The sequence below is a fragment of the Scyliorhinus torazame genome, chromosome 6 (assembly GCF_047496885.1).
Source record: "Scyliorhinus torazame isolate Kashiwa2021f chromosome 6, sScyTor2.1, whole genome shotgun sequence".
Classification (NCBI taxonomy): domain Eukaryota; kingdom Metazoa; phylum Chordata; class Chondrichthyes; order Carcharhiniformes; family Scyliorhinidae; genus Scyliorhinus; species Scyliorhinus torazame.
Genome location: NC_092712.1, coordinates 207603570 through 207616858, shown reverse-complemented (window position 1 = coordinate 207616858; position 13289 = coordinate 207603570). Strand labels below are relative to the sequence as shown.

Below are 13289 nucleotides of genomic sequence, written 5' to 3'. Positions count from 1 at the left end.
AGGGCAGATAAGTGCGCACATTTATCTTTCAAAATTGGTGGCCTGTGCCTCCCCACTGCTAGCAGGAAGTTATGGGCCAATATCAATGTATAACTGATCTATTTCCATAGAATCCGTAAGGTTAGGAGTTATTATTTTAATGATCATACTTGATCATGTAAATAATTATTCTCAGGATAAGGGGGAAGACCGTTTAAGAGTAAGATGAGGAGGAATTTCTTCACGCAGAGGGTGGTGAATCTTTGGCATTCTCTACCCTAGAGGGCTGTGGAAGCTCAATAATTGAGCATGTTCAAGACAGAAATCACTAAATTTCAGGATGCTATTAATATCAAGGGAAGTGTGGATAGTATGGGAAAGTGACATGAAGGTAGATGATCTGCCGTGAGTGGCAGTGCAGGCTCAAGGGACTGAATGGCCTACTCATGCTCCTATGTTATCTATCTACTGCTCTCTTTTGTCCTCAGTTTAAAAAGTGACACTCTTTCTTTCTGTTGTAATGCAGATGTATGTGCAGACCTGGATGATGAATTGAACATTTCAGATCACTCCAGCAGCTCCAGTCCTAGCCCCATAAAGGATTCTACCCTGAGTAAGTGTAATAGGAAAAAAACACATTTAACTACACCAGTTAGCTGTTATCGTTAAGTGCTTCCGTACTTCTAGCGATTTATCAAATAAATGGATTCTGGAATTTGTATAATTTTTGTGAAATAGAATGTGTATTTGAAACAACTAAGGAGTAATTTTACAAATTCTACTGTTGGTTCAGAGGTTCTCCTAGAAATATGTTTCTACACTATTTGGGTGCAAAATTCTGTTCTGTAGCTTTTAGCAGCATTATGGAGGTCTACTGGAGGTTTCTTTCTACATTTTGTTCCATTGGCTGCTTTAGGTGCAGCCCTTGCGGTGTTATGTAGTAGAGTGTAGTGTAAGTGCAGTGGCGGATCCAGGTACATCACCTGAGTGCAGCTAAAGACTTTGGGTCACTGACACCATGATAGCATTTAAACAAGCTAATGCAAAGTCAGTTTACACAGAGGGTAGTGGGTGTCTGGAACTCGCTGCCGGAGGTGGTGGAAGCAGGTACGATAGTGGCATTGTAGCCACTTGTAGCACCTTGACAAATACATGAATAGGATAGGAATGGACGGATACGGAAGTGTAGAATGTTTTTGGTTAGACGGGCAGCATGGTCGGCGTAGGCTTGGAGGGCCGAAGGGCCTGTTCCTGTGCTGTACTTTTCTTTGTTCTTTGATGCCATATTTGGTGAACATCTGTGCAGACAACGTCATCATTAATCACTCCTGAAGCAACAAGTGCAGACCGAGTGACCACATAAGAATGTGATGACACAGTTACAAAAGAGGTCATGTGGCGGGAGAGCGGGAGTTATCCCGGGAGCACAAGTGATGTATATAGCTGTTGAGCTCAGGAATAAACTACCTTTGTTGGAAGTCCTTGCTGTCTGTGATTTAAGGGACCCACAACTTTCTACATGGTGTCAGGAGTTGGCAGTGTGGCGCAAGAATGTTGCCACATCGACCCAATCGTCTTTGATAAAAATATTACAGATAGTTGGGAAAAGTTCCAGAAGCAGTGACATTTTTACTGCAATGCTGCACTCTGGATAAGTCAAAAAAGGTACATGCTTATATTTTATTAAACCATTTGGGCGCCAAGACCATCAAAAAATTTGAGTTATTTGTTTCCCAGACAGAGGATGAAAAAGTAGACCCCGAGATAATTCTGAAACAGTTCAAGAGTATCTGGATCTCGGTAACAAACAATCCTTAATAGACATGCGTTCACTTCAGTAAAACAAAGGGCAGATGAGTCGATCAATCTTGCACACCCATGCTACAAATATTGGCAAAGAAATGTGCATTCAGAATTCTCACTGAGGGTCAAAATTAGGGATCGAGTAGTTTGTGGAATATATAGTGATTTAGTCTGTTGTGAGAAAAAGGCGTAATGTTACAAGCAGCCATCAATATCTGTATGTTAAACCAACAATCAGGTATTCGCAGTACTGGGGGTGCCCTGCTCCAACTGCAGTGACCAGCATCCACCGAGCAAAACAGCTTGTTTCGCATATGGCAAAAGATGCAACAAATGTGGCAAATGGAACCACTTTGCCAAGTGCTGCAATACCAAAAAAACAGCAGCTCTCCTCTGTCGTCAGCAACATAGCAGCTTTCCGACCCTCCAGGGATAGGAGCGTCAATAAGGTGAATAAATTGGAGTTCAACCAAAGCAGTAAAGACATCCCCGATGAACTCAATCCATTCTATGCTTGGTTCGAGCAGGAAACCAATGATCCACTGTCGTGTGCCCCAGCAGCCCATAACACACTCATACCCACCGTCACAGCTTCCAAAGTCAGATTGGCCTTCCTGAAAGTGAACCCTCGGAAACGACGGGTCTGGACAGGATTCCTGGTCGTGCACTCAGAGCCTGCGCGGACCAGCTGGCAGATGTGTTCGCAGACATCTTTCACCTGTCCCTACTCCGCTCCAAGGTCCCCACCAGCTCCAAGAGGACCACCATCATACCGGTGCCAAAGAAGAACCAGGCAACGTGCCTCAATGACTTGTGCGGTGGCCCTGACATCAGTCATAATGAAGTGCTTCTAGAGGTTGGCCATGAAGCGCATCAACTCCATACCCCCAGAACACCTAGATCCACTGCAATTCGCATACCGCCGCAACCGGTCCACAGCAGACGCCATCTCCCTGGCCCTACATTCGTCCCTAGAGCATCCCGACAACTAGGACTCCTACCTCAGACTCCTGTTTATTGACTACAGCTACGCCTTCAACGCCATAATCCCAGCCAAGCTCATATCAAAGCTCCAAAATCTAGGACTTGGCTCCTCACTCTGCAACTGGATCATCGACTTTCTGACCCACAGACCACAATCAGTAAGAACAAACAACAACACCTCCACAATAGTCCTCAATACCGGGGCCCGCAAGGCTGCATACTTAGCCCCTACTGTACTCCCTGTACACACACGACTGCGTGGCAAAATTTGGTTCCAACTCCGTCTATAAGTTTGCTGACGACTTGACCGTAGTGGGCCAGATCTCAAATAACGACGAGTCCGAATACAGGAGGGAGATAGAAAACCTAGTGGAGTGGTACAACGACAACAATCTATCCCTCAATGCCAGCAAACCTAAAGAGCTGGTCATTGACATCAGGAAGCAAAGTATTGTACACACTCCTGTCAGCATCAACGGGGCCGAGGTGGAGGTGGTTAACAGCTTCAAATTCCTAGGGGTGCACATCACCAACAATCTGTCCTGGTCCATCCACCTCGACGCTACCACCAAGAAAGTACAACAGTGCCTATACGTCCTCAGGAAACTAAGGAAATTTGGCATGTCCACATTAACTCTTACCAACTTTTACAGATGCAGCATAGAAAGCATCCTATCTGGCTGTCTCACAGCCTGGTATGGCAACTGCTCGGCCCAAGACCGCAAGAAACTTCAGAGAGTCGTGAACTCAGCCCAGTCCGTCACACAAACCTGGCTCCCATCCATTGACTCTGTCTACACCTCCCGCTGCCTGGGGAAAGCGGGCAGCATAATCAAAGACCCCTCCCACCCGGCTTACTTACTCTTCCAACTTCTTCCATCAGGCAGGAGATACAAAAGTCTGAGAAAACAAGCAAACAGATTCAAAAAAAGCTTCTTCCCCACTGTTACCAGACTCCTAAACAACCCTCTTATGGAATGACCTGATTAATACTACATTAATACAATGCTTCACCCAATGCCGGTGTCTATGTATTTACGTTGTGTACCTTGTGTTGCACTGTTAAGTATTTCCTTTTTTATTTTATTTTACTTTATTTTCATGTACTTAATGATCTGTTTGAGCTACTCGCAGAAAAATACTTTTCACTGTACCTTGGTACACGTGACAATAAACAAATCCAAATACAGAGCCTCCAATACAGACCCTCCGCTATTGTAACAGTGTTGACAAAGTCACAGGAAAGGATGACATCTACACCATCTTCAACATAATTAGCAGTAACACCACACTTAATGTCAAGATTGACACTGATGTGATGGATAATCTACTATCCAGCCAACGGTTATGGGAAATAGACCTGTTTACAACACAGATCCCAGCACCCAGATGCACCTTGTGTCTTATGGCAGACAGACAATCCACACCAAAGGTGTCGCAACACTCCACTGCACATAGAGAAATTTCAAGTTCTATATAATTAACCAGGACATAAAGCCACTACTAGGGCTTCAGGCAGAATTGCTCATTTAATTTGGTCCAGCAGTGCATGTTCTACAATTCCAAGCCTAGAGATGAGAGCATATAGAGACTGTGATATTATTGGTAAGGTACCAGTTGTATACCACATGAGACTCAATGATTTGATATCGCAAACAGTCTGTGCTCTGGGAAGAGTACCAGTAGCCATGAAGTAGAAAGTTGTTAATGAGCTGCATCGGATGACAGCATAGGTGTCATAATTCCTATAGGCGAGGCCATGGAATGGGTTTCAGCAATGGTGGCCGCAGTAAAGAAAGATGGCACTGTCAGGGTATGTATTGACCCAGCACAATTTAACAAAGCGCTGCTCAGACCACATCACCAGACAGTGGAACAGGTAATAACAGACATGCCAAATACCAAGGTGTTTATCATTCTTGATGTGAAATGCGGATTCCGGCAGATTGTGTTACATGAGGAATCCTCAAAACTAACCACATTCATTAACGGCGTTCAAAAGGCAGCTTGACAAACACATGGATAGGATGGTATAGAGGGAAACGGCACAAGAAGTGCTGAGGGTTTTGGCAAAGGTTGGTATGACCGGTACAGGCTTGGAGGGCCAAAGGGCCTGTTCCTGTGTTGTATTGTTCTTTGTTCATTCATGTCTCCGGCAGGCAGATATTGTTTTCTTTGGATGTCCTACAGATTATCCACTGGCACTGGAAATTTACCAATTGTGCATGGAGCAACTCTTTACAGGCCAATCTCATGAGATCATTATTGATGACATCCTTCTTTGAGTCGTACTATGCAAGAACATGATGCACATCTTTGACTCACCCTTGACAGAATCAGGGCCATTCAACTAAAGTTTGGCCCTGTGAAATGCAGGTTCAGGTCTTTACATGGGCTATTTACTCACAGCCGATAGTGTAAAGCCTGATCCAGCTGAGACAATGTTGATGAGACAGATGGCCGTTCCTGTAGACAGGTGTGCCTTACAGTGCTTTCTTGGCATGACTAATTATTTTAAGTCTATCCGTATTACAGTGAGGTCACTGAACCTTTTAATCAACTTCTCCACCAGGACTTCAAATGGTGTTGGCAAGACCACCATACAACAGACTCAAAAAAGCACATGCAACCCCACCGGTTTTACAGTACTTTGATATCCAAGCACCTGTACACCTATCAGCAGGCGCCTCCCAGCATGGACTTGGTGCAATCTTCATCCAGAACGGCAGACCAATAGCCTTTGCTTTAAGGACCCTCAGTGTCACTGAGACTCATTATAATAATATTCTTTATTATTGTCACAAGTAGGCTTACATTAACACCACGATGAGGTCACTGTGAAAATCCCCTAGTCACCACACTCCGGCGCCTGTTCAGGTACATCGAGAGAAAATTCAGAATGTCCTATTCCCCTAACAGCACGTCTTTCAGGACTTGTGGGAGGGAAGCGGAGCAACCGGAGGAAACCCACGGAGACACAGGGAGAACATGCAGACTCCACACAGCCAGTGACCCAAACGAGAATCGAACCTGGGACCCTGGCACTGTGAAGCAACAGTGCTAACCACTGTGCTACTGTGCCGCCACATATTGAAAAGGAGCTTCTTCCTTTATTTAGTCTTTGCTTGTCAGAAATTTCATGACTTCATACATGGTCATCTTGCCACTGTTGAAACAGATCATCAGCCACTCATAACTATCTTAAAGAAGCCTCTCCACAATATGTCTGCATGACTGCAACACATGATGCTAAAACTACAATGCTACAGCCTCAGCGTCATCTGCAAATGTGGCAAGGATCTGTACTTGGCTGATGCCCTATCCAGTGCCTTCTTACACACCACAGGTCAGGCAGATCGTGGAGCGTTTGAATGTTTGTGGAAGGGGGAGCAATCAAGTGGGCTGCTTTGTCCTGAATGGTGTCAAGCTTCTTGACTGGTGTTGGAACTGCACTTATCCAAGCAAGTGGGGAGTATTCCAATTTACTCCTGACTTATAGGTGGTGGAAAGAGGCTTTGGTGGGGTCAGGGGGTGAGTTACTCGCTGTGGGATTCCAGGCCTTTGACCTTCCTTGGTAGCTACAGTATTAATATGACTAGTCCAAGTCAATTTCTGATCAATCTTTGGCTGTTGATTGAGGGGATTCAGCAATGGTAAAAGACATTTTGTCTTTGTTGCTGTGTATTCCGGGTGGTTTGAACTTCAGTATCTGCTAAATAATAATCGCTATTGTCACAAGTAGGCTTCAATAAATTTACTGTGAAAAGCCCCTAGTCGCCACATTCCGGTGCCTGTTCGGGGAGGCCAGTGCGGGAATTGAACCTGCGCTGCTGACATTGTTCTGCATTGCAAGCCAGCTGTTTAGCCCACTGTGCTAAACCAGCCCCAGCTAAACATGACGAGTAGAAGAGTAATCATCAAGCTTAAGAGATACTATGCCACACACGACATCCCACGAGACTCATAACAGACAACATTCTCCAATTCGTCTCTGCTGAATTTTTTTGCACACACATGGGACTTTGAGCACATCATGAGCAGACCTCTTGTACCCATAGTCAAACGGTCTGGCAAAGCGAGAGGTTCACTCAGCCAAGCATCTTCTCAAGAAATGTGCATGGGATTGCACCAACTACTATACTGCACTCTTCAACCTGCAAAATCAACCAGGCCATGGCCTGCCCTCGTCAGCACAGTGACCATTTTCCAGGCACACCAGGACCACTTTCCTCCTGCCAAGGCCTGCTGTAACCTAAACTTGAAACCAACATGAATGATGTCCTCCTGCAGTGCACATTTAGAAGCAAAACATACTATGATAGGCAGCACGGTGATGCAGTGGTTAGCATTGCAGCCGCGCGGCCGCGAGGTCCCAGAATCGATCACGGCTCTGGGTCACTGTCCGTATGGAGTTTGCACATTCTCCCCGTATTTGCGTGGGTTTCGCCCTCACAACCGAAAGATATGCAGGGTAGGTGGATTGGCCACGCTAAATTGCCCCTTAATTGGAAAAAACGAATTGGGTACTCTAAAAAATTTTTAAAAACATACTATGATCAAGATGACCACAGACACGTCCCTCTAACAGCAGGTGAAATGGTCAGGATTCAGATTGCATGTGGCCAAGACCAATTGGCAGTGGTACATGTGATGATAGGTAGATTATCATCTGGATATAATATGAGTAGATCATCATCATCTGTATGTGTATTATAAGTTATATGTTTTACTGTGGTAGTTCTAGCATCCGACTAGCAGGTGGTGCGAGTACGCAGGCATGTGACCTGGAGGCACCATGTGTTCCGGCACAAGGTGTTAGTAAGGAGTTGATAGCAGTCGCATAGTAGAGTGGCTCTGAAGTATCTTAGTGTAAGCTAGTGTTCGACCATTATTTCCAACTATATTAATCTTAGACATTATAGTAATCCTTTAGAGTAGTGTTAGTAATAATAGTTTTGTTGTAAAATAAAGTCTAGTGTTCTTTGTTAACACTACCACATTAAGACTCAACATTAGCATAATCAAAGAACATTACATGGTACCTAGGAGTGGATGGCGAAAGAGAACAGTTAAGGAAAGTTAGGTACAGCGTGAAGACACAAGAAAACAATCGGAGACTCGGAGAAAATCGGCTGCAAAACAACATACTGCCAGGATCATCGAAGCGAGATGGAAGCATCGAAGACTCCCAGCCAACTGCTCTCAACTGGTAATATAGATGCGAACTGGTGTATTTTTTGAGCAACAGTTCACTTTTTACGTGCAGGCTCTTGGTCTCCAAGATGCTTCAGGCGTGAGAAAATAGTGCTCCTAATGACAGTAGCCGGGCCCCAAGCAATTGATCTGTATAATACTTTTCAGTTCGCTTCGGACGAAGACAAGAAGAGCTACTCAAAAATAATCGAGAAATTTGATAACTATTGCCATCCGCACAAAACAAAACTTTTGAACATTATGTATTTAAGATGAGACTGCAAAAATCAGGCAAAACCTTTGACTGTTTTGTCACGGATCTACATCTCAAAGCGCAATCCTGCAAATTTGCAGACCCCCATGATTCATTGGTAAAAGACCAAATTGCATACAGTCTGCAATATGATAAATTACGCGAGCAATTGCTGAGAGAAAATTATTTAAAATGAGCAGAAACCATAAAAATACGCAAGGCCAGTGGGATTGCACAAAAGCAAATCACTGAGATCCAGACCCAAGAAAGTGATGAGAACAAAGAGGACGTGACAGGCGCCATCTTTTCTGTGTCACAGCTGGATCAGAAATGTGGTCCGGGTGGTGGCCATTTTGAGAACTCTTCAGAGAACGCCGTTTTATGTTGGAGGTGCGGTAGAATGCACGGCCCGAGAAAATGCCCTGCATATGACAAAATGTGTGCAGGATGCTCTAATCAATGTCTGTCGATTGCAAGAACGCAGCAACCTAAGAGTGTTAATATAATAATCAAGGCTAAAAAAATTAGTAATTCGTCAATTATGCAAAGTGCAGCCCTGAACAGCCAAGCTGAGTTTAATGATGCACCAGATGGCCTGGAAGGTTCTTTATTGTGGACATGATCAATGTCGGTGCTGAACGACAAAACACAAAAATAGAAGAAGAAATAGCATACCACTTGGATAATTGGACGATTCCGCTCATAATTAATCAAACTAGCACAAACATCAACTACACAGGTGGCAGAGCAAATTTAATCAACATAGAAAACCTGCTTAAAATATGGATTCAACCACGAATGGAGGATAACGATTGCAATCTCACTGACTACCATGGCACACCAATCAAGACATTGGGAACGTGTAACCTGCAACTGCAACTCGAATTGAATGCACAATTATTCACAGTTAACTTTGCAATTGTTGAAGCAGACAAGCGATCATGATGGCACAGCAGCATGTGAGTCACTGCAGCTAGTAAAGTGATTATACGATACAGACACTGACTATATACTGATGCGCACAAGTCAGACAGAGATGCAAAGTCAGTACAGATCCCAAAGGAACAATCCAAGACTCAGGCCACAGCTCCGCACACAACAAATTACAAAATAAGTTCTACTGAAAGGGTGGTGGACCTAGAAGATACTGGTGCTCTCGAGAGTGAAACAATGCATAGATATCAAGTCGGAAGTTGACAGAAACAAAGTCTTCAAAGCAAAGCCAAAGGATGCTTCAGAAGATGACTTGTGGGTTCTGGAGGCAAATGTCTCCTCGAAAAGAAACACAACAGTGATGTCAATAGCAGCTCGTCAAACATCAACTGAGTAATGTCATTGCCAGAACAAGAGAAAAAAGAACGAATGGTCCGAAGCGCACGACAAACAAAGTTTGAAAGGCACGGAAAGAAATCAAATAAGCCAAAAAAGCACTGATCTTGAGTAACAAACAAAAAACGACTGGCAAAGCAAAAATACCTCAATAAAATGTTTATTAAAAATGAAAACAACTGGCACAGTGTAGCATATCGTGGCCTCACGAAAGAAAATGTTGAACTTTTGGAATTGAAACAGCACCAGGAGCTAGAAATGAAGGAACTGGGGAGGACACAAGCTGTGCTACGGGAGGAAAATAGGGAACTAGAAACCCAGCAACTTGTGTCTCAGTTTCAACAAGCAGAAATAGCACACCAGAAACAGCTTATTGAGAAGGATCGGCAAGTCATAAACCACTGAACACAAAGATGAATTCCTTTCAGCACAGTATTGAGTCTCTAGAGAGAGAGAGAAGCCACATGAAAGGGAATTGCCTTGAATTGGAGAACAAACTTACTCGGTCGAAAAAAAACAGTTGAAGCAAGTGAAAACAACAACAGAAATGCTGGGTTTAAACTGCAGAAACTACAAACTGAGATAGGTGAATTGCATCAGGAAATCAAACAACTGAACATCCAGAAGGAAGAGCTAACTAGAAAGACAGTAGATATGGAAACCTGCCTGCAAGAGAAAAAGGCAGAGCTGCAAGTGGTGATGGATAATCTCAAGCGATACCAAAGAACAACAGCTCTGTGCAAATAACAGCACACTCAAGAAACTAGTGGAAAAGCTGAAAGGGCTGTCTGACTATGAAAAGGTTAAAAAAGAGCTGTGTATCCTTAAGTCGATGGAAGGTGTAGCACCAGAAGGATCTGGATCACCGGACACATACAAAACCCTTCTGCTGGAGAAGAACCGCTCATTGCAATCTGAAAATGCAACTCTGCGGATCACCAACAGTGACCTCAGTGAACCCCTTCCAGCATTAGATCTAGGACAACAACTCCCGCTCAAAGTCCAGCGCATGCAAGATATAGAAACCGATATGCATGATATAGAAAACTGCAGGACACACTTGAGGAATACAACAAGGAGTTTACAGAAGTCAAGAATCAGGAAGTAGCAATGAAAGCACTTAAGGAAAAAAATCAACAAGTATGAGCAGATCTTGAGCAGCAAAGCAGAAAGCCTTGCTCTTGGGAAAGAGCAGAAATTACAGAATGACTTCACGGAGAAGGAAAGGAAGTTGCAGGAGACTCAAACATTTTTGGCTTCCAAATTTGAGGAGGCTGATCACAAGGTTCAAGTGTCACAGACCACCCTGGAATCAACTCAGACTGAGCTATGTGATTTAAAAGCAAAGTGATGCAGAATGAACTGCCAAAGTGAATAAAGTTGAAGTCATCAAAACAAATCTGGAAAGAGCCAATCAGAGGGCAGAGGTGGTTCAAAGAGAGACAGAGACCTTACATGAGCAACTTTCCTGAGCTAACAAATCCCTGCAGTTGGCCATCCAGATCCAGAAAGCTCCTGGAGTGGAACAAGCTATCGGGAGTGTTGATAAGATCAAGTCAGCAAGTTGAACTGGCAGCAAAAGACCATGAAATAATACAATTAGTTGAGGATGTACAAAGGTTGCAGGCAAACCTAACCAAACTCCGTGAAACCTCAGCAAGTCAGATCTCACAACTAGACCAGTTCAAGCTCAAGAAAAATATAGATCAAGGTGCGCACGGATACCAAGCCTGTCTTGAGAGTGAAAACGGAAAAGAACAAGAGTTCTTCATGCGTCAGCAACAGATCTTTCAAGAAGCAAGAAGTCAATGGTTCTTCAAAAATAGAGCAAAGAAAACAAGAAGTCACACACATATCTCAATCCAACAAACACAGGAAAAAGACCTCTTCAGGCAACAAAGGCAGTTGAGCAGCAGGATCAGTCGGAAGCCTTATTGATTGAACTGATGAACTTTTGCATACATGAAGTTTTACATGACTAAAATCAATGTATATGTGTGTAGTTTGAATTTACATGATTATGATTCAAAATCATTTTGAAAGAAAGGAGGATGTAATTAATGATAGGCAGACTGTCATCTGGATATGATATGAGTAGATCATCATCTGTATGCATATTATAAGTTATATGTCTTACTGTGGTAGTTCTAGCATCTGACCAGCAGGTAGTGCGAGTATCCAGGCACGTGACCCGGGTGCACCATGTGTTCCAGCACAAGTTGTTAGTAAGGGGTTGATAGCAGTCGCATATTAGAATAGCTCTGTAGTATCTTACTGTAGGTTAGTGTTAGACCGTTATTTGCAACTGTATTAATCTTAGACATTATAGTAATCCTTTAGAGTAGTGTTAGCAATGAAAGGTTTTGTTGTAAAACAAAGTTTAAAGTTCTTTATTAACACAATCACATCATGGTTCAACATCAGCATAATCAAAGAACATTACAGTACACAGCCATGACCTGCACCCGACCAGATACATGGTAGCCTCAGACGGTACCCACTACGTATGCCACCTCCGTCACCTTCCGCAATTAACAGAACCAGCACCTACAGATAACACAGCACTTCAGTCATCCGGCCTATGGCACCAGCCCCCTGCACCAGTTGACATGCAGACTCCTGCAAAGGCCAACACACTGAATCCTGCGCCTGACAAAGACACAGATGAAACATTCTCAGTTGCTAACAGTGAGGACACTGGCCACAGAGAGACTATAAAATCACCAACAGTGTAATACACACTCAGCATGCCTGAGCAGGCCTAATACAAGATTCCATGACTTTGTTACCATTTAGAGATGTGACTTTTAAATTTCAAAATTTCTTTCCTACAGAAAAGGGTGGATGGGAGAAGAAGTCATAATGGTCAATGCACTGGTTGCTACAGCTTAATCCGTGCCTCAGTATACATATGTGTAAATAGTTATGCATTGGCTGTTTTTTAATTGTATGTCACCCCATGGTCTGTACATATTATGCACACTGTTACATCTTAAGCCACCGGATGTCCCAACTAAACAATGAAGATGTGGTCACATGAGAACCTGATGAAGTTGCTGCAAAAGAGACCTTGTTGTGGGAGTGCAGGAATTATCTCTGGGAGAGCACAAGTGTTGTATGTAGTGGTTGAGCTCAGGAATAAACTACCTTTGTTGGAATTCCATGTTGGTGATTGATGGAACCCACGACTTCCTACTGTTATGGGCCAGGGTTTAGAGAACTCCAAAGTGTATCATGGAGTTCACCTGACCCACAACTTTTAATAGATTGTGGTTATTGGGAGCTCAAGGGCCTACTTTACAGGTGTGATGCAACAGAGATCTAAAGTACTTTTAAAACAAACCCATGTTTATTTATGAATCCAGTTAACACTTTATAAACCCACAGTAAACATCTTAACAACTATCAACACCAATAATCCCCTCAGATACAATATTCTATAAGTAACCCTTCATAACTTTCCAAACAACATCCATATATTAAACGCTTTTCAAAGAAAGACAGCAGGTTTGAATTCTCTGCAGAAACAGGTGTTACTTTGAAATCCTCAAATGAGATGAAGACAGACTGTAGCTTGTAGAGAGAGATCATTATACAGCTGCTTGCTTTGCCTCAGCTATCCAGCTCTGAAAACGAAACTAAAACACACTGTAGCTGTCTGCTCAAAAACAAAAGTGAAAGAGAGACAGCCCAGCTCCACCCACACTCTGGCATCACTGCAGCTATTTGACGAACGCCCATTTCTTTC

At 43.4% G+C, this 13289-nt stretch overlaps 1 protein-coding gene across 1 annotated transcript in view; it reads left to right on the top strand.

The window, feature by feature from the left end:
* The window catches only part of nek10 (NIMA-related kinase 10), a 460338-nt gene that overhangs the window by 354567 nt on the left and 92482 nt on the right, over positions 1-13289 (top strand). Inside the window, exon 28 of the mRNA XM_072509340.1 lies at positions 506-592. Coding sequence (XP_072365441.1) covers positions 506-592 — 87 coding nt within the window. The remainder of the gene's footprint in view (positions 1-505; positions 593-13289) is intronic.